This window comes from Urocitellus parryii, chromosome 6 (assembly GCF_045843805.1).
Source record: "Urocitellus parryii isolate mUroPar1 chromosome 6, mUroPar1.hap1, whole genome shotgun sequence".
Lineage (NCBI taxonomy): Eukaryota > Metazoa > Chordata > Mammalia > Rodentia > Sciuridae > Urocitellus > Urocitellus parryii.
In genome coordinates this window covers 76,103,004-76,124,372 of record NC_135536.1, presented here as the reverse complement: position 1 = coordinate 76,124,372, position 21,369 = coordinate 76,103,004, and the positions used below count along the sequence as shown (strand labels likewise).

At 33.7% G+C, this 21,369-nt stretch overlaps 1 protein-coding gene across 2 annotated transcripts in view; it reads right to left on the bottom strand.

Moving 5' to 3' along the window:
• The window catches only part of Wdhd1 (WD repeat and HMG-box DNA binding protein 1), a 61,421-nt gene that overhangs the window by 36,190 nt on the left and 3,862 nt on the right, over window positions 1-21,369 (bottom strand). Inside the window, exons 3-14 of one of the 2 annotated variants that reach the window (XM_026384129.2) lie at window positions 19,588-19,739; window positions 18,509-18,620; window positions 18,298-18,348; window positions 16,868-16,963; window positions 14,145-14,237; window positions 13,027-13,133; window positions 12,680-12,821; window position 10,904; window positions 8,449-8,544; window positions 5,434-5,612; window positions 3,770-3,954; window positions 880-1,121 (exon numbers count right to left, since the gene is read on the bottom strand). In XM_026384129.2, coding sequence (XP_026239914.2) covers window positions 880-1,121; window positions 3,770-3,954; window positions 5,434-5,612; window positions 8,449-8,544; window position 10,904; window positions 12,680-12,821; window positions 13,027-13,133; window positions 14,145-14,237; window positions 16,868-16,963; window positions 18,298-18,348; window positions 18,509-18,620; window positions 19,588-19,739 — 1,456 coding nt within the window. Of the gene's footprint in view, window positions 1-879; window positions 1,122-3,769; window positions 3,955-5,433; window positions 5,613-8,448; window positions 8,657-10,903; window positions 10,905-12,679; window positions 12,822-13,026; window positions 13,134-14,144; window positions 14,238-16,867; window positions 16,964-18,297; window positions 18,349-18,508; window positions 18,621-19,587; window positions 19,740-21,369 lie in introns of both variants that reach the window. The other variant, XM_026384128.2, reaches the window with a different exon arrangement.

Genomic DNA, 21,369 nt, shown 5'->3' with positions numbered 1-21,369 from the left:
CATGCTGCTGTGTGAAAAACAGACTGTGAAAGGCCAAGAATGAGAGCTGAAAGAATAGCTAGGCTATTATGGCAGTCTGACATGACATACTGGTTGGTCCAGGGTATGAATGGAGAAAATAAAGAGACAGATTTGGAATCTGTTACTCCATAGAACTGACACAACAATATAGCTTTTCTAATGGAGCTGATTTGGGAAGTGAGGGAAAGAGAAGAATTGAGATGCCTACATAGAGGTTTCAAGTGAGCATACTATAAAAGATATAACTTTATTTTATTAACTTTTTTGTTTTTAATTTCAATAATATATGAAAATCTAGACATGCAATAAGGTACTACTAGTGATATCAATTTAGAAGACACAAACACACAGGAACTTCAGAGAAGCCAAGAAAGTATATCTGATGGAATTGTTAAAAAAAAAAAAGTGCAAATTTATCAATGGTAATCTTGGTAAGACCAGTTTTAAGACCACAAAGTGGTGGGGACTGAAGACAACATGAAGTGAGGAAAAGGTGGCAGCAGCTTTTGAAAAGTCACATTTAAAGTTGTTTTCATCCTTTACACTAGGAGTGAGTTAATTTTTGAGTTTTTTTTTTTAAATTATGAAAGTTCACTGATATGCTTGCCCAAAGATGCGATTTAGACATGTAAGTAATCAATCAGACTTGGAATTCTCTTGACAATACCACTTAAGTTCTATAAAGTTCTCATTTTCTTTGCTATTAGTACATACAACAAAATTCTCCACATTCAAAGATTACACTGATGCAAATACTAAATAAATGCAAAAGCAAGACAAAAAATACCAACAAAAAACTCAATAATTTCCATATTATTGCAGGTCATAATATAATTTATGAAAGACTGAAAAATCTACCTCTGTGATAAATAATGAGCAGCTGTTCTCCATGTCCTGCCATTGACACCACAGGTCCAGGAAGGCTGAAGACCTCTTTTTGAACACCTCCAATAGTAAATAATCGAAGGAGCAAGGCACTAGTGGCAGCAGCAGCCCATCCCTGACCCAGACATATGGCTTCAATATCCTCATTCTGAGGCATGTCTACTATCCACTCTTTGCTTGAATCCCAAGAACTAAAGTGCAGGCAGTGAAGCTTGCTAAAAAATAAAAATAAAAAATAAAAAAGAGAGAGAGAGACAACCCAACTTTTTTGAGATGTTTTACATATACAACTAATCATGAAACCCAATAACAAAAGTTTATTTTTCTAGTATATACTTCAGTATAAAAACTGTTTTAAGAAAATAATTATGAAATATCCTGAAAATGAATTATACTAAAACTATTAAATCATATTTTTTAAGAATATTCAGATACAGGAAAATGCTCTACAATATAATGTTAATTAACTAAAAAGGCAAGCTAAAACCATTAAATGTGATTCTATGTTGCAAATGTAAAAAAAAAAAAAACACAACTAAGATTTTTTTATATTGATTTTTTAGTTGTAGTTGGACACAATAACCTCATTTATTTTTTATGTATTTATATGTGGTGCTGAGGATCGAACTCAGGGCCCTGCACGTGCTAGGCAAGTGCTCTATTGCTGAGCTACAACCCCAGGCCCACAACTAAGATTTTTAAAGATACGAAGTATGAAAATATTAAGCAACAGTTCTCTTACTAAAAAAAGTAACCAAAAAGAAAAAAGAAAAATTATTACACATAGTAGAATCAGAGACTACCAATCACTGCCAAAAATTTCATGTTTCAGTTTTTTTTCCTTTGAGCATACATATATAAATGTAAGTTCTTCTTTTTTTTTTTTTTTAAGAGAGAGAGAGAGAGAGAGAGGAAGAGAGAGAATTTTAATATTTTTTAGTTCTTGGCGGACACAACATCTTTGTTTGTATGTGGTGCTGAGGATCGAACCCTGGCCGCACGCATGCCAGGCAATCGAGCTACCGCTTGAGCCACATCCGCAGCCCAAATGTAAGTTATTCTTTAAGCTTCAGAATACGGATACCGTAAGTATTTGGAATCACAAACTGCAGTGACATTCTGAACAGTAATTTTAATATCTAATCTTATAAAAAAGGTAATATTGTATAGGGCTGTGAAATATATTTAAGGAGAACAAAAAGGATATCTAAAATCAAAACTGCACATGGAAATATATGTTCTAATTATTCAAGATATTCTGTGTTGGAGTCACTTACTCAACAGTATTTTTGTATTATTGAGGTTGTTTTTGTGGTGCTAGGGATCAAATACAGGGCCTTGCGCATGCTAGCCAAGTGTTCTACCACTGAGCTATATCCCAGGCCTGTGATTATTTGAATAACCTGATTTAACTCAGTAATAAATGAAGTATTGAATTGATTTTATAATGTGTAAATTAGCACACTAATCAAAATGTTAAAATGACCTAATATAGCATTCACTGGATTTTAATTAATGTATTCAGTCCCATAAGGATCTCATTAAAATGCAGATTCTGATTCAGAGGGTCTGGGTGAGATTTGAGATTCTGGGTTTTCAACAAATTCCAGGTGACCCACAAAGCTAGGTTGTGAGCTATACTTTGAGCACAATAAGCAATTATGTATCATTAGAAGCATTTTAATTTCAAATCACCTAGGAGAAGTAAAATCCATCCATCAAGTATATCAAGAGTATCAATAAAAGAGATCAAGAAAGACTAATCTGGCTATAATATTTTAAAAAAAGGGAAAGAAAAAAACATTTTTCCTTAAAAATAAAAAAACCTCAAAAACAGCTGCATCTAAGTCCTTATCGTGATTTTTTCCTAGCTATCTACGTATTAACTACTATCAAAACATGTAAAGACCAAAATATATTAAAAACAGCAAATTAATGAACAATACTTTTGTTTTTCCTTATTCATACTTCTTTTCCCCAAGGAGTAGATTTCAAATCTAATCCATAGCAACCGCAAAAGAAAAGAAGCTTGGTAGTGCCCGCCTGTAATCCCAGCAACTCCGGAGGCTGAGGCAGGAAGATCTTGTGTTCAAGGCCAGCCCCAGCAACTCAGTGAGACCCTATCTCTAAATAAAATACAAAATAGGGCTCGTAATGTGGCTCAATGGTCGAGTGCCCCTGAGTTCAATCCATGGTACCAAAAAAAAAAAAAGAAAGAAAAACAAAACAAGGGCTGGGGATGTGGCTCAAGCGGTAGTGCGCTCGCCTGGCATGCGTGCGGCCCGGGTTCGATCCTCAGCACCACATACAAACAAATAAAAATAAAGATTAAAAAAAATTCTAAAAAAAAAAAAAAAAAAAAAGAAAAACAAAACAAAACAAAAACATGTAAATAGTTGTAGTAGTAGTTACACATTTGTCAAACCATCATATCATATACCTAAAATAGGAACATTTACTGTATGTAAATTACACTTCAACAGGTAAATTTTAAAAGGAGGGTTCATACTGATAGATACTTTCATTTTCTAAAAATTCTGTACTTTTTTCCCCTAATGAATACATGTGACCCTTATAACACCAACAGCGTAAAAATTAATCCCATCTTTCTTAAGCTATAAATTTTGTCGTGTCATTTTGTTTGATATGTAGTTAAGAGAATGTAATTTGGAGATAATTAGAGCAAAATCAGACACATGTTCTGAAGTACTATGTGTAAGCCAGTACTTGTACCAAATGTTTTTATCTGAAATTTCATATTATAAAAGATATAACTTTATTTTATTAACTTTTTGTTTTTAATTTCAATAATATATCTAGCAGCTCACCAGTGCCAAATTCTTCCTAATAATCTTGAATTTACCTTGCTAGTTCATCAGTGCTTTCGCATGCCAACAAAATAGCTTCATGGGATAGATCTGCTACTGTATAATTCAAAGTATTTGACAAGTGTGTTGCATGGTGTATTGAGGTATCGTGGAACTCCACATCTATGGCATTGTCATGTTCATCATTATAGCAGCGAATAATTCCAATCGAGTTCCATACCTACAAATATGTAAGATAAAATACAAGTCTGAGGAAAACTGAAAATAAAAAAATCAGTAGGCTACAGGAGTATGAATTAACAATTCTGTAACTCAATCTGTATCAAGGTTTAAGTTATAGAAGCTATCACATCTCATCTAACTCTAGTTTCAGGTAGCAGTAGCAGTATCAGAACTATAATTACTAATTATTCTTTTCTTCCTGAATTATAAGCATATTTATTAACAAGTTGAGTATTTAATGTTTAAAAATAAATTACATGACTTTTTAAAAACCTCAAAAGAAACATTTCAAAACTTTAATTTATTTATGCTATGTATACAAACAAAAAAATTTTTTTTTCTGTTCCAACTAACTGGTTTACATTATAGGATAAATAATATATTTTAAGGCAACATAAATTGACAGCATTTGGAAAACTAATATTCCACTAATGTCACTACAGGCTCACACTATGCCCTAGTATTTCTAATAAAATTATTGCCAATACTTAATTTAATTATATAGTCATTTTGAATATACCTATGTATTTATAACTATAAATAAAACTACATATACTTAACTAAATAATTATACATAAAGTATTGACACTAGTAAGAAAAGATATTACTTGATGATTACTGATGGCAGCAGTTTTGTGAATATTAAACATCACCATTTTTATTTACAAAAAAAATTATGATAGGTCTTTATCTTTCAAAAAGACAATAGGTAAAATTCCTCAGAGAATAAAACCTCAAATATCCAATAAACAGGATACTAAACTTCTTAAGCTCTCAAACTTGAAGCAAAAAATAATAGTTCATCAATTCAAAAAGTATATATTTAATGCCTACTGTGCAATATCTTGTTTTAAATGCTATCAGTTTAAAAAAACAGGGTTGGGGGTATAGTGCAGTGGAGAGCACTTACCTAGCATGCTAGAGGATCTGTGTCCAATCCCCTACCACCACCACCACCACCACACACACACACACACACACACACACACACACACACACACAAACAAAAACCAGAAAAATCTCTATCCTTGCAGAGCTTACATTCCAGGAAAGTAGGGTGAGGAAAAGGGGCAGATTCCCCATCTCCATTAGTACTTATCACTCTCTAAAACATTACTAGAAATCACCATCTAAAAAGTATCTTCTACATAATAAATACACGAGAAACAAGGTTTGGACATCCAGCCATGAAGTATTTCAAGATATATAGTCATATTTATTTAGGTTCATTTTGTCATTTTGCAAAACAGAATTTTTTCACATAATTTTCAATAATGTTGAAATAAGAGTAAAACTGAGTTAATCATAAAATAAATCAACCACAAAATTATAATCAACCAAAGTGTTCCAATCCATTTAATGAAGGTTTTGAAAAAAATGTTTTTTTTTTTTTTTTTTAAAATCCAACACAATAAACTATCATTAGAAAAAATGCTGAGAAATTATTTTAAAAGTTAAATGTAGATCCAAGGCTTACCATGAATCTGTGAGTGAGATGTAAGGGTGTAGAGCCTGACTGGAATGGCTTTTGCCGGGGAGTTGGAATGGGCCCATCATAAAATGGCCTTTGGGATGTTACAAGTGGTAGATTGTGAATGCTACCTGCCTGATCTTCCTCCTCCTCTTTGAGAAGACCAGTTTTTAGCATTGTAACATCTGCAATACAAAGAATATAATGAAAAGAATCATAAATACCAATAACCTTGGAAAAGAAAAGCATTATGGAATCTAATAACCTTTCTATTCATACTTAAAAGTATGATGGTTGCCTTAAAGTTTTTTGGAAACTATTTAATGTTTAAAAATAAATGATAAACATCAGCTAACATACGGTTATGCAGACATGGATATGTGGCAAACATTTTCTTGGAAAGAATGAAGTGAGACTGTCATTTAAGAAAAATAACTGACAGAATTTGTTGCCAATGATTAAAACTGAGAAAATAAAAATATTGGAAAACTTGTATTTGCTACTATAAGCTTGACAACTTCCTAATATTTAAAAACTTCTAGTGAGGATTGGGGATATATATAGCTCACTGGTAAAATGCTTGCCTAGCATGCATGAGGCCCTAAGTAGTCCCCAGTACTACAAAACACAAACAAAAACTTCTGATGAGATTGGTTATGATAGTAACAAATATATTTTATTTATTTATTTGTTTATTTTTTTGTGCCAGGGATTGAACTCAGGGGCACTCAGCCACTGAGCCACATCCCCAGTCCTAATTTGGATTTTTTTAAATTTAGAGACAGGTTTCACTGAGTTGTTTCCTTACTTTTGCTAAGACTGGCTTTGAACTTGGGATCCTCCTGCCTCAGCCTCTCTAGCCTCTGGGATTACAGGTGTGCACCACATGCCCAGCTATATAATTTTTAATGTGCCAATGAGGAAGGTCTACAAACCCCAGTGAACCATTATTTTCCAAATTACAAAGCATGTGTTAAAAGTTAAATATGGTTTAAAAAACAAACAAACCATTCAAAGTTCAAGTTAAACTAATGATTTTATTTTTTAATATTTATTTTTAAATATTTAATTTTTAGTTATAGGTGGACACATATTCATATGTGGTGCTGGAGATCAAACCCAGTGCCTCACGCATGGTAGGCGAGCACTCTACCTCTGAGCCACAGCCCCAACCCTAACTAATGGATTTTAATAATAACAGAGCTGAAAATCAGTTCACTGAAGCTTCCAGATTCCCACACTGAAAATTATCTTTAAGCCTATCATGTAGGCTGGGGATAGAGCTCAGTGGTAGAGCACATGCATATCACATGAGGTTCTGGGTCTGATCTACAGCACTACAAATAAATAAATCACACACACACATACACACACACACACACACACACACACACACAGTATCAAAAACTATCTATAACTCTTTCAACAGGCTATTAAAATACTTCTCCCTTCACATATTACATCTTTTGAGTGAGATAAAATTTTCTTCATCCCACATACTTCAAGTACAAGCAATACATGGCAATAAATTTAGTCCAGGAGCAGATGAGAGAATCTCTCTTTTACGTTAGATACCACAAAGATTGTGATGCCACCATTCTTTCTCTATTTTTTTAATTAACAAAAATTTATTCACAGGGGGGCTGGGGATGTAGTACCATGCTTGGTACAACGCTTGCCTTGCATGCACAAAGCCCTGAGTTCAATCCCTAGCTTTGTCTCCCCACCATTTCCGCCCCCACCCCACCCCCCACCCCCCGACCCCACCCCCCACCCCCCGCCACAGGGCACAGTGGCACATGCCTATAATCCCAATGACTCAGGAAGCTGAGGCAGGAGGATCATGAGTTCAAAGCCAGCCTCAGCAACTTCATGAGATCCTATGTCTAAATAAAATATTTAAAAAAAGGATGGGGATATGGCTCAGTAGGAAAGTGCACCTGGGTTCAATCCCTGGTACCCGCCCCACGTTTACACTTAATAAATTTATTAATGCTATTTTAAAATTTGTTTTTATGTCCAATATGGTAAATAAAAATAGACATAACCCCCATAAACAAATGTTCTTTAGAGATCTTCAAGATTTTTTAGAATGTAAAGTGCTCCTGAGTCCAAAACTTATAAAGACTGCTATTCTATAAATATTATGACTTAAATGCAGGAAAATTCGCCACTGTACATTGGCATTTTACTAGTTATGTTCAAATGTATTATTTTAGTATATAAGTTGTTGCAACAGGCACTTTATTTGAAGGTGTTAAATTATAATCTCAATTTATTTAACAGACATAATAGTATTCAGTTTAGCTACTTGAATTAGCTTAGTAGTTTGCATCTTTCAAAAAACTTATTTATCTAAGTTGTGGAATTTATGAGCACAAAGTTTCATATACTATCTTCAAAATCTTATTTGGTTATATTTTATACTTTTAATGAACCTCAATTTGAACAAGCCATATTTTGAGACTGGGGATATAGCTCAGTAGTAGAGCAATTACCCAGCATGCATGAAGCTCTCAGATCAATCCTCAGCGACACACACACACACACACACACACACACACACACACACACGCTAGCCATATTTTAAGTGCTCAACAGCCACACATGGCTAGCATCTACCATAGTGGAGAGTATAAGACTATAGGTACTATCTATGTTAACTATTCCTTGTTCATTTCTTATATTAATAATTTGTCTTCTCTTTCTTGATCAGTCATGATATACAGTTTTCTATTTTATTGACCGTTTCAAAGAAGTAGGTTTTAGTTTCAGTAATTTTATGGTTTTTCTGTTCTCAGTTTCACTGGATTCTGCTCATTATTTCCTCCTTTCCTCTTTGGGGTTTAATTTCTTCTTTTTCTAGTTCACTAAAGCAGAGGCTTAGATCACTGATTTGAAATACTTTTTTTAACATAAGGATTTGTTGCCCTACATTCCACAAATTTACTTTATCGGCTTTAATAAAAAACTGAAAAATTAAACAAGGTGGATTATCACATGCACAAGTCAAACTCATACCAACTGAATTTTCATCATCTTCTAGAACATGACTTCGCTGTCTAGCATGACTGGAAGCCAGCATGAGGTCATCATCGTCGTCATCATTTATAGCCCCTCTTGAAAAAGACGGCATCTCAACTGCATTATCATTTAGAAAATCACCAGCATTACTTGTATTATCACCATCAAAAAGATCGTTGTAATCCTCTTCCACTCTGCTAGATGCCTTGAATAAATTAATATAAATTAGAATGCATTAGTGAATTATTTGGGGAAAATTACTCAAAAGGCATTTTTTTTTTTTTTTAGTGCTAGGGATTGAACCCAGAGCCTCATTCACACTAGGCAAGTGCTCTACCACTGAACTATATCCCCAGACCCCAAAGGCAATCTTCCAATATGTACTTATAAACCATGGTAACTAAGCAAATGCCTGAAATATAAGCATATTATACTCCTTAGATAAAGTGGTAAAATTAAAGAAAAACAAAGGAGGCAAAGATATCCAACATATTTAATCATATTTCCTAGAATTATGAACATACCATTGCAGGAGTTGGATGCCACTGTAAACGAGTTTTTACATCACTTTACACAAAGTAAAATAACAAGCAGATTCGTGGCAAGAGCTTACAAGTTACTCCTACAGGATAAAAGAAACTGCACAAGTACTTCTAAATATATTTAAGCATATAATTTGATGAGTAATTAATAACTAAATGTTATATTTAACCATTCCAGCTACAGTCTTAAAAGTTTATGTACTAAAGTTGGCCAAAAACTTTTTTTTTTTTAAAGAGAGAGTGAGAGAGGAGAGAGGGAGAGAGGGAGAGAGAGAGAGAGAGAGAGAGAGAGAGAGAGAGAGAATTTTTAATATTTATTTTTTAGTTCTCGGCAGACACAACATCTTTGTTGGTATGTGGTGCTGAGGATCGAACCCGGGTCGCACGCATGCCAGGCGAGCACGCTACCGCTTGAGCCACATCCCCAGCCCTGGCCAAAAACTTTTTAAAAAAATTTTCTTATTGGAAATTGAGGGTTGTGCCTTATATTTATGATGAAGGCTATAAAATATTAATAGGTGTTGTGACAGAAATATGTACAGAAATATGTGAAGAGTGAAAGCAAAAAGGAGAGAGTGGTCAGTTTTAGATAGCAGGATTTAAACATTTTATAAGAGGTAACCTTGGAATTAAAAATTTTTTTCTTAATTAAAATTTTGTTTTTATTAATGTTATACATGCTTATGTACTAGTCAGTTTTATAGTTTAATAAATAATATCCTAGTATTATTTTTAATTTTTAATCATATATAATAGATCCTATTAATTTCTTTCTACAGAAAATGAAGATTTGGTGGCCTTTTACAACCACCAGTTCATTCATGTACATTATTTTCCTATCCTAATCCTCCCAATACAGATAGGTTCTCATCTTCATGTAATCGATGAACAGTATTTACATTATTAAAACCATGCAAGTGAATAGAAGGAAGACTAATAGAGTATGGGAAGGGAATCAGAGAGAGGGAGAACAGGAAAGAAAGAGGACACGATGGGGATTAAAATAAAGAAAACTATATTCATTTATGACTATGTCAAAATGAACTCCACTATTATGTATAACTACAATGGACGAATAAAAACTAAATAAATTTTTAAAAATTATATAAATGCTATTCATGGCTGAATAATAATAGCCAATACTTACAAAGTGTTCTAGATACTCTTCTAATCTACATATTCATTTCATCCTCATAATAACGCTAAAAAGTAGGCACTATTCCTATCTTCCTTTTAGAGATGTAATATATTAGGATTGCTTTTCCTTTCTTTTACAACTTGTTGTCTTCCCTGTAATTAAGAATCTCTTGCCAGGCTCAGTGGTACACACCTGTAATCCCAGAAACTTGGAAGATTGTGACAGGAGGATTTCGAGTTCAAAGCCAGTCTCAGCAAAATCAAGATGCTAAGCATCTTGTGAGACCCTGTGTCTAAATAAAATACAAAATAGGGCTGGGGATGTGGCTCAGTGGCTGAGTGCCACTGAGTTCAATTCCCCATTACCTGCTCCCCCCAAATCCTTTGTCTCTTTAGGTATTTTTTTCTCATTTTTTGTGTACAGATTTTTTTGGTACAGATTTCCAAAGAAGATTCTTCCAATCTCCTGCCTGAAAAGCATAAGACTGGTGACAATATTTTGAGAGTCAATTAGAAGTGATCAGGAAATTTCGGCATTCAAGTACCTACACTTTGATTTAAGTCTGTGTTTTCAGTACAGTATTCCCTATTCCTCCCTTTATCCAATGCTGCTCAACTGTACTCAGTATTCCTGAACCAAGGAACTTCTGTTACTTTTTCCAAAGAACAAACACATCTCTAACATTCTGCCAGAATATATGTGGGGAGGGCAGTTACCCAGCTGTGCACAATGATATTGAGGCTGAAAGGATCTTTTTGCTTATTAAATTAACCCTGTTGTCAGTCCCATTTTTAGAAGTCCCTATTGCTACCAAGATATGCCAGGGAGTTTAGTCAGGCACTCCAAAAGTTTTACCTCAGTTTCTACCCATTGAGGTCTTAGAATCGAACTTTTTGAGAATCTAAAGGTAGTTTCTTCCGAGATCAGACGCGTTCACGGTGGTATGGCAGTAGACATAAAGGTAGTTTCTAATCATCCTTCTATCTTATAGCTTCCCAAATTCTGTTTAACTGTTTTTTGTTTGTTTGTTTGTTTTTTGTTTTGTAAACCTCAAGAGATTATTCATTTCAAAAGCATTCTTTTCACATAGGTCAAGAACTTTGTATGTTCTGGCTATACTAAATACACTCACCTACCTTGTAGATCAAGACATCACCTCCTTCAACTCAGTATGGACCAAAAGAATGACCAGAAGACAACATTCTTTAAACAAATAGCAGTCAGGGGTACAAGATATATTTCAGCAACCATCTACCAAGAAGTGGAAAACTACCTAGGGTCCAACTACTTATTTCAACTGTGGGACACAAGGGGAAGTTTCAGCATCTGGTTCTTGATTTTCTTGTACCATTATTTACATGGTCTCTGTATTTATCCTACTGGACTTACTGCTATACATGTGTTATTGGGTGGCCCAGTCTTAAAAGGTGCTTTGTGAAGTTTGGACTCATACTAAGAAACCCACAGAAAAGCATTATCCATGTAGGATTAGAAATTTCCTACTCAAGACTGTTTCAGAGAAATCTGCTAAGGCTTCCTATATTTACTTGGGACTGTTCAAAGTGTCTTTTCTATCCTTTTAGAATCAGATTGTGGTCATATATGTGCAAAATGCACTCCTTCTACCTTAGGGTTAAGAGTAGTATACCAGGAAATTTAAGCTAATAATTTTATATAATTTGAAACTAAATTACTATTTTATTACCAAAGTCAAAATTTTATATTCCCATTCTACATTATTTCTAATTATAGTTGACATAGAAATGACAAGACAAGTTTGCTTATTTTTTAATGTTTTGCATTTCTGGTTGAAGTCAACTTTTCTAAATGAAAATACTTTTTGATCCATTTATGTGTGTGCGTTAAGAAATTAGGGAATCACACATTAGAATTTTTAGCAAAATACTAGATAATAAAATATGAAAGCTGAAAAAATTTTTCTTTATTATAGTTTTAATGAGGGCTTCAGGAGAAGCGGAGATAAATGGATGCATTTAGTTTGCAACTAATTGGAGGTCTAAATTAAGACTTGAAATATGAAAAGGTATATTTGTCACATGGGGTGAATAATGAATAAAGGCAAGGAAATATAAAACAAGGTGGCTTATTTAAAGCACTGTAGCAAAGCTATATGACTAAGCAGAAGAGTTGTAGAGGGAACTGTAACAGCTTAGGCTAATTCAGAGCAGAAAAAGTTTACAAACCAAAATGAGACCTGTTACAACTATTAACTCTTAAGTTTTAGCTATAAAACATTTAACTAACAATCCTCAGAATACAGGATACTAAAATAGTATTTAACAAAGAAAATTCCTTGGGAAGACATACAGAGGGAAACAATTTCTAATACATTTGGAAAACATTAGGTTGTACAAGTTGAAATGGTTACATAAGCTTAATTATTATTAAACACTAATAATAATGTTATTACTGAGCATCTAAGTTAGTAACATGAATGGTACTTTTATAATAAAGTACGATAATTTGTGATGTCTTCCAAAGCTCCAAAAACACTTTGAAGAAACTGTTTGACCATATTACTTATTACCTTCCTGCTTGACATCTTTCCACTGGAGTCACATACATTTTCCAGGAGTCCAAGGTTTCCCTCTGCATCAGTATAAGATATTTGACCACAGGTAGGATGCCAGGCCAGGCCACAGATTGCATAACCTTTCTCATGTTTCACCCTAAAAACAAATAAAGTGGGCTCTTAAAAACTGTCAAGAAAACATAAACTATACAGTTATCCACATAATTTTAATTAGAAAGGGTGAAATGACTTTTTACAATCTAAAAGCCACTATCTTCATTCTCGTTAATAATTAAAACTTTAAAATGTTTCAAAATAAAACAATATAGAAATGAATAAAAGCAATATGTACTGAATCATACCTTTCCATGCAGTCTTTGGTTTCCACATTCCAAACTATAATTAAACCATTAATACTACCTGCAGCTAAGTATTGCCCACAGGGAGACCAGGTTACTATATTGAGGGTCTATAAAAAAAAGAGTTAATAAATAAATAACAATTGTATATAACTTGAAACTAAATTATTACTTTATTACCAAATTTAAATTTTTATATTCCTATTCAATATTATTTCTAATTTGACATAGGAATGACAATACCAAGTTTGCATTTTTTGGTGGGGGGACACCGTGGATTGAACTCAGGGGCACTTAGCCACTGAGCCATATCCCCAGCCCTATTCAGAGACAGGGTCTCAGTGAGTTGCTTAGCACCTCACCATTGCCGAGGCTAGCTGTGAACTCGAGATCCTCCTATCTCATCCTCCAGAGCCACTGGGATTACAGATGTGCTCCACAGAGCCCAGCTTCAAGTTTGTTTATTTTCAAACTTTCTTTTTCAATAATATTCAACTATTGCTAGCAGGTATTACTTTGTTTATCATGAGCAAACTATACTGCAACAATTTTAAAAGTAAAATCTAAAAAATTATTACATTAAAAAAAAATACCAAGTATCTTCTTAGCATTCACCATCAAGATAAGGAAACTAGTATCTGAAGTGAATTTTATAAGCCATGGCTGACCTATTGGGGCCTATGCTTCCTTCATTGCAAAATATTTGTATGCATGCTTGTGTGTTCGTAAGAGAAAGTGAGAGAGAATATAGATCAATAACCTTCTTTGCTCTAAAATTTCAGAGACTATGATCACAAGTCTCAATGAAACTCACTTAACAATAAAAGCCAATCAATGATAATTCAAGAATAACTTGTTATAATTCTCTGCTCGCATTAAATTTAACTTCTTATAAATTAAAAGATTTTCTTATCAAATCTCACAAAGGATAAAGGTAAGATAAGACCTATATATATCCAGTTATTGATAGAATGAAAAAAAGTTCAGGGGATAGAAGGTAGACACAGACACAGCAGACTGTAGCTGTTCTTCACTTCCAATATTTAACTGCTACTGTATTTTGTGAAGTTTTCAATAAAAACTCTCTGTAGCCTACTTAGAGTGTCAATTACAAAACCTACCTGAGAGATAAAACTGTCTGAAAGATCAAATTGATTATTCCAAGTGTCTCTTCTATATAATTTTACAGATTTTTCCACAGGAACTGCCAATAACTATTAGGAAAGATAATTTAAACAAAAGTTTGTATTAAATTCAATGTGAAGGGGGGCAAAAAGGCATATAATTCATCCAGATAAATTTATAAGGTGTATAAGCAAATTTATTCAATTCCCAGTACCAGGGGTAAAGTTCATGGGACACCAAAGGGTATGCTGAAAGTCTCCCTCTGTCCCTAAATTCTATTTCTACACCTCAATGGCAATTAAGCATAGATTACACAAGAATGTGTACATATATTTAAGTATATATATATAAATATTTAAATATATACACACACTCCCACTCTTTTTAGGTAGTAAACAGTAGCATCATACATATACCTACTATTCTACAGCTTGATGTGTTTTACTTAATATATCTTAAAGATTATTCCATTGAAGGACATAAAAGATATACCTCATTCTAACAATTAGAGAAACTCACTTTCAGAACTACCATAATTGATTTTACCAATTCTTGCAAATAAACATTCAGAATGTTTCCAATCTTCTATTACTAACAACAGTGGTGCAACATTTTTTTTTAGTACATACTTTTAGTGCATGCTATGAACATGCTCATAATATATGCACTTAGAATTATTAAGTCATCTATTCTGATAAAAACTACTGAATCTTCTTCCACACTGTATCCAATTAAATTTTTCATTTTTGACCATCTCTGATAAATAAAAATAATGTAACCCATTATTTTAATTAGTACTTCTGCTAGTATTAAAGGCTGCATATATTTTTAACTTTAAAACCTAACTGTGGGCTGGGGTTGTGGCTCAAAGGTAGAGCATTTGCCTCACATGTGTGAGGCACTGGGATCGATTCTCAGCACCACATGTAAATAAATAAATAAAATAAAGGTCCATCAACAACTAAAAAAATATTAAAAAACAAAACAAAACAAAACAAAACAACCAAAAAACTATCTGTATGGGGTTGGGAGTGTAGCTCAGTGGTACAGTGCTTGCCTAGCCAACCTGAGGTCCTGGGTTCAATCCCTAGTACCCATTCTTTACTAAACACTAAATTCTCACATATACTTTTGTCTATTTCTGTTTAATAGGTATGTGACTACTCATGAGTCAATAATGAACTTCTAATTCTCATAGTATGTTTTAATATCTGATTGGTTTAGAAGCTTTCATCACTTTTCTTTTCAATGATTTACTTTCCACATGGACTTGAAAATAAACTGTCTTTTTTTTTGTGGTTTTTTTTTTATTGTTGGTTGTTCAAAACATTACATAGTTCTTGATATATCATATTTCACATTTTGATTCAAGCGGGTTATGAACTCCCATTTTACCCCATATACAGCTTGCAGAATCCCATCAGTTACACTTCCACTGATTTACATATTGATATACTCATGTCTGTTGTATTCTGCTGCCTTTCCTATCCTCTACTATCCCCCCCTCCCCTCTTCTCTCTCTACCCCCACTACTGTAATTCATTCCTCCCCCTTGTATTATTTTTCCCTTTCCCCTCATTCCTCTTGTATGTAATTTTGTATAACCCTGAGGGTCTCCTTCCATTTCCATGCAATTTCCCTTCTCTCTCCCTTTCCCTCCCACCTCTCATCCTTGTTTAAAGAGAGAGAGAGAGAGAGAGAGAATTTTTAATATTTATTTTTTAGTTCTCGGCGGACACAACATCTTTGTTGGTATGTGGTGCTGAGGATCGAACCCGGGCCGCACACATGCCAGGCAAGCGCGCTACCGCTTGAGCCACATCCCCAGCCCCCCAAAATAAACTGTCTTATCCTGCCAAACACCTGACTGATATTTTATACTTGAATGCTGTCAAAATTTTGAATTAATTTAGGGAGGAACTGACATCTTTATGTATATAAAAAATTCCCTTCTAAGAATAGGATTTGTTTTCTCTGCTCTTAAAAGCATGTTGAAGTTTTCTTTACATACATCTTTCACATTTCATGGTATTTTAACCTGGCTACTTTATCATTTTTGGTTTAACAGTAAAGGAACTATTTACTTTCATATGTTTTCTAAGTGGCTACTGTTTGTATAAAAGACAGTTATTGGTTTTTATATTAATTATGCTTCCAATTACCTTACTGAATTTTCCTTCTCCTTCCTCTTTCTTTTTTTCCCACCAGTGCTGACGACTGAACCCAGGGCTCCTTGTACACACCAGGGAAGTGCTCTACCACTGAATTGTCCCTGGCCCCTGAATCTTATTATTAGAAAGTTTTCACTCTCAGTTGATTTTTCTTGGGATTTCCTCATACACAAGCGTCTCATTTAAAAAAAAAACAAACATTGTCTTTCTTTCTTTCAAACTTCCCTTAACATTTTGTTGTCTGTGTCAGTATCTCCAAAACATTAAATACTACCAATAAGAGTGGACATAACAAGACTGTTTCTATAGTTCTTCCATTAAACAGAATGTAAAGAAAAATATGCAATTAATTCAGGCAAAACATATACTTCAAAAACAAGCTCCAAAAAATGTAAATGTTTCTTAAAGTATTTCAATATTTTTTGACATATGGCTCAAAAATCTACAATCTAAATGAAACAGTTGAAATTTAAATAACTATTCTTACATTGAAAGTTGACAAGGATCAAAAGAAATGATTCAAAAACTGAAAAATAAGAGTAATTTACCTTCCCATTTTTTGGCTGCCAAGCAAGTCTGCAGATGGATTTTGCATTTATCATATCGTTGCATTTTTGTAGGAGTGGCCAACTAATAGCACATGTCTGAGTTTAGAAAAAAGAAAATTTATTTCCCCTTATGCAAATTTCCCCCAAATATATGCAGAACTGAGTATAATTAATAGGTGGCTTCTTCAAATTGATATATATTTCAAAAAACAAGGCAACTTAATGAACTTTAATTCAATTATAATGCCTCATTAACCTATACTGTTTTAAGTTCTTCAGAGGTATGAAGAGTACAAATTTTTAAATTAGTATTTTCTATGTCTAATGAGTAAATAACATACTGAATGAATAAACACACATACACAAATCCTCAGTATGCTAAAATCTTAATGTGTCTCAAAGAATAAATAAAATTTGAAATGTCTACCCTAAAATATCAGGGTGTTAAAGTCAGACCAATGGGAAGAAACTAAGGCATACCTATTGGGAATATTTTTCGCATTAGCCATATGTTATTTCTAGGAATGTCAAGTCCACTTTGTTTAAGGAAAACTTAACTGTTCCTTCTGCCAATTTGGAAAGCATTTTTCATAAGGCCCTTAAAGCTTTTATCAGGCTAAGTTGGAATAAGTTGTACATGTGACTCTTCAAATCAAGCATAGCTCATGCATTATTTATTTTTGTCTCCCCAACTTCTAATACTAGGTGCAACACATGGTATTATCTATAAAAATATGATGATTAAATCTTTTTTATTTACAAAGCTTTAAAGTGAAATATAAACTATAATTCCCCTTGTGATTGACAACAAAAACAATAAGTCTTTAACATATATATTCATTTTACATTAGAATATTCTGAAACTTGATCACAAAAACAATTCTTAATGCTACTTAAAGAAACAACTACAGGAGCTGGGGTTGTGGTAGAACACTTGCCTAGCCCATGAGAGGCACTGGGTTCAATCCTCAGCACCACATAAAAATAAACAAACAAACAAACAAACAAATAAATAAAGGTACTGTGTCCATTAAAAAAGAAAGAAACAACTACAGTTGAGCCGGGGTTGTGGCTCAATGGTAGGGCACTTGCCTAGCATGTGTGAGGCACTGAGTTTGAATCTCAGCACCACATATTAAGTAAATAAATTAAAAAAAGGTCCATAGGCAACCAAAAGAAAATTTTTTAAAAAAGAAAGAACTACAGTTGGCTGTGGTGGTACATGCCTCTAATCCAGCAACTTAAGAGGCTGTAAATTTGAGGTCTCAACAACTTAGCATGACCCTGCCTCAAAACAAAAAATAAAAAGGGTTGGGGCAGGAGACAAACAATAAAGAAAAATAACTACTAATTTGGCCCAACAATATAATATGTAATACCCACATTATAGAAATGGTCCAAAAGTTTTAAATTCAAATTGATGAGTTTACCTGATCTGAAATTTCCCAAACTCTGACAGATCCATCGCAACTAGCTGATGCCTGCAAGGATAAACAAGATTTCTTGTTGTAGCTAGAATATTACATGAAACTGATTCAACTCATTCACTCAAATGACTTTTTTGCCAACTGGGTGAAATTTTCCACTAATTTTAAACACATATTAGAAAGCCACAAAAAGAGAGGAAGGAAAATTAATTACCAGGAAGACACCCTTAGGGTCAAAAGAAAGACTTAAGACAGGGGCATCATGTCCTCGAAATGTCTTCTGTTGGCTGCTATCCATCACATCCACAATTTTGATGAGAAAATCACTATACACAATAGAATAATGCACATGAGTAAATGCCAATACAAACCCTCTCCTAAAAGCTATACTCAAATATTTCAAAATCACAAGAATGAATGCTGTATTTTCTGTACTGCAACTTGCAAAATTTGAAAGCCAAATATAATTTACCTTTTAGTTTTACGCTATAAAGATATCAAGATTTGGGGCTGGGGATGTGGCTCAAGCAGTAGCGCACTTGCCTGGCATGCGCGAGGCGCTGGGTTTGATCCTCAGCACAACATAAAAATAAAAAATAAAGATTTTTTGTCCACCGAAAACTAAAAAATAAATATTAAAAAATTCTCTCTCTCAAAAAAAAAAAAAAAAAAGATATCAAGATTTCCCATTTTGTTAAAATACATAAATGGCTCCTTCTCCTTTGTTACATCCTAAGTTTTCATTATTTGCTAATAACAGCCACATGCATTTTAGAAGGTATGATACCTTTACTAAATCTCACAAGTGTAACAATTACATGTTTTCCCTATGACAAATAAACTTCAAGAGATCTACAGCATACCTAAAATAATTTTGTAAAATTTGTTTCAATCGGGGGCTGGGGATGTGGCTCAAGCTGTAGCGCGCTTGCCTGGCATGCATGCGACCCGGGTTCGACCCTCAGCACCACATACAAACAAAAATGCTGTGTCTGCCGAAAACTAAGTAAATAAATAAATAAATATTAAAAAAAAAATTTTGTTTCAAGCTATCTCCTTTCTCCAGTCTTTTGCACCATTTACTCAATAGACTGTCTGCAAAGCAATATATGTCAATTCACAAAATACTACAAGTTTGTCTTCAAAAACCTCCACTAAATAGAAGACTTGCATATAAAAGTAAAATAACAATAAAAAAACAATAAGCTAACAGGGTCCTGGAAATATTAGCCTAAAACAAATGAGGCTTTTCTTCTAACATTATTTCCTTTCTCTGATGTCAAAGAGTCTTACCTTGATCCAGCAGCAATTTTAGTGCCATCCTCATTAAAGACCACATGATTTGCATTTGTAGTGAAGCGAGTCAATATACCATCTGGAACTCCTTCAGGAAATGTGTGAACTTGAACAGTATTATTAGAAACCGCAGTGACCAGTTTTCCATTCTGAAAGAAAAATAAAGGTAAGAAACACTGACATAACAAATTCAAATCAGTTGGGAATGTCTTCATAGATAAAAATCCTGTGAAAGGCAAAAACTTAATAATTATAGTTTACATCAAGAGAAAAATTACACTCAATGTTCAACTTCCCTGAAATGTATATTAGTAAATTTTGTATTCTGTAAGAAACATTTCAGTAGTATTTTTATGGACCCCAAATGTCATAAAAATGAAGGAGACTCCAGAACTTTTTGGAAAATACACAATTTCAATGAGGAAAGAGCACATCAGAAGGCACAGCCCAATGGCCACTATAGAGGTGCCCTATGTTTCCATAATAAATTCATTGTATCTTTCTGGAGTGGGATAAAAATCTAAAGGCTGAATCCATGGGAGAGATTAGAATGATGTGTCTACAAGTCAGAGAACACCAAGGACTATCACAATCTTTGGAACAGAAGACAAGCATGGAATGGATACTCCCTTGGAGCCTGGGAAGAACCAAGCCTACTGACATGACACCTTGATTTCAGTAATCTTGCTTCCTGAACTGTTGGGCAATAATGTCCTAATGTTTTAAGACAGTAAGTTTGTGGGAATTTGTTACAACACACTACAAACTAATACAAAAGTTCTTACTTTTTTCTTCCTTACAGTCTTTTTCATACACAAAAGCAACACATGCTTACTATAGGAGAAAAAAATATGAAGGTGACATGAGGAAAGAACGAGTTTCCTTACTCTTTTAAAGTAATTGCCACTAACATCCTGGTGTTTTTAGTATTTTTCTATACTCATAAAAATACAGTAATAATAATATGTGTGTATATATGTGTGCACAGACATATAATTTTAGCAAACACTATACTATAGAATGTTCTGCAACTTTCTCATTTTCAACTTCTAGCAAAATCTTTTTCAGATGAGGGCATATAAAACTATATCTTTTCTTTTTTTAGTGGTTGCACTATATTCCATTGTATAGCTTTATCAAATGTATTAACCAACTTCTTGATTAATGGAAACATCAATTTTTTTATCTGTTGCTATTTTGAAAGTTGATATTTCAAAAATAACGTGTTTTTTACTAATCCTTGTCCACATAAACTAGAAAGTATATATTTTCCTAGAAAACTAATCAGAAATGACTGTGAATATTTTAATTTTAATATATAGTATCAATTTAAGTATTCTAATTTTGATACAGTGTATCAATTTCTTTTTAAAAAGTGTCTTATTGCCAGCTCCCTGGCTCATGACTGTAATCCCAGTAGCTAGGGAGATTTAGGCAGGAGGATTGCAAATTCAAAGCCAGGTTTGGCAACCTGAGCAACTCAGTGAGGTCCTGTCTCAAAATAAAAAATAAACCTATAATCCCAGCAGCTTGGGAGGCTGAGGAAAGAAGATTGCAAGTTCAAAGCCAGCCTTAGCAACTCAGTGAGGCCCTAAACAATTTAGTGAAACCCTGTCCCTAAATAAAACATGAAAAAGGGCCCAATGGTTAAGTGCCCCTGAATTCAATTCCCAATACCAAACAAACCAACTAACTGGTTTTGGGGTTGAGTACCCAAGGGTTCAATCTCCAGTACCAAAAAAAAAAAAAAAAAAAAAACTAGTCCTGATGTCACATGGC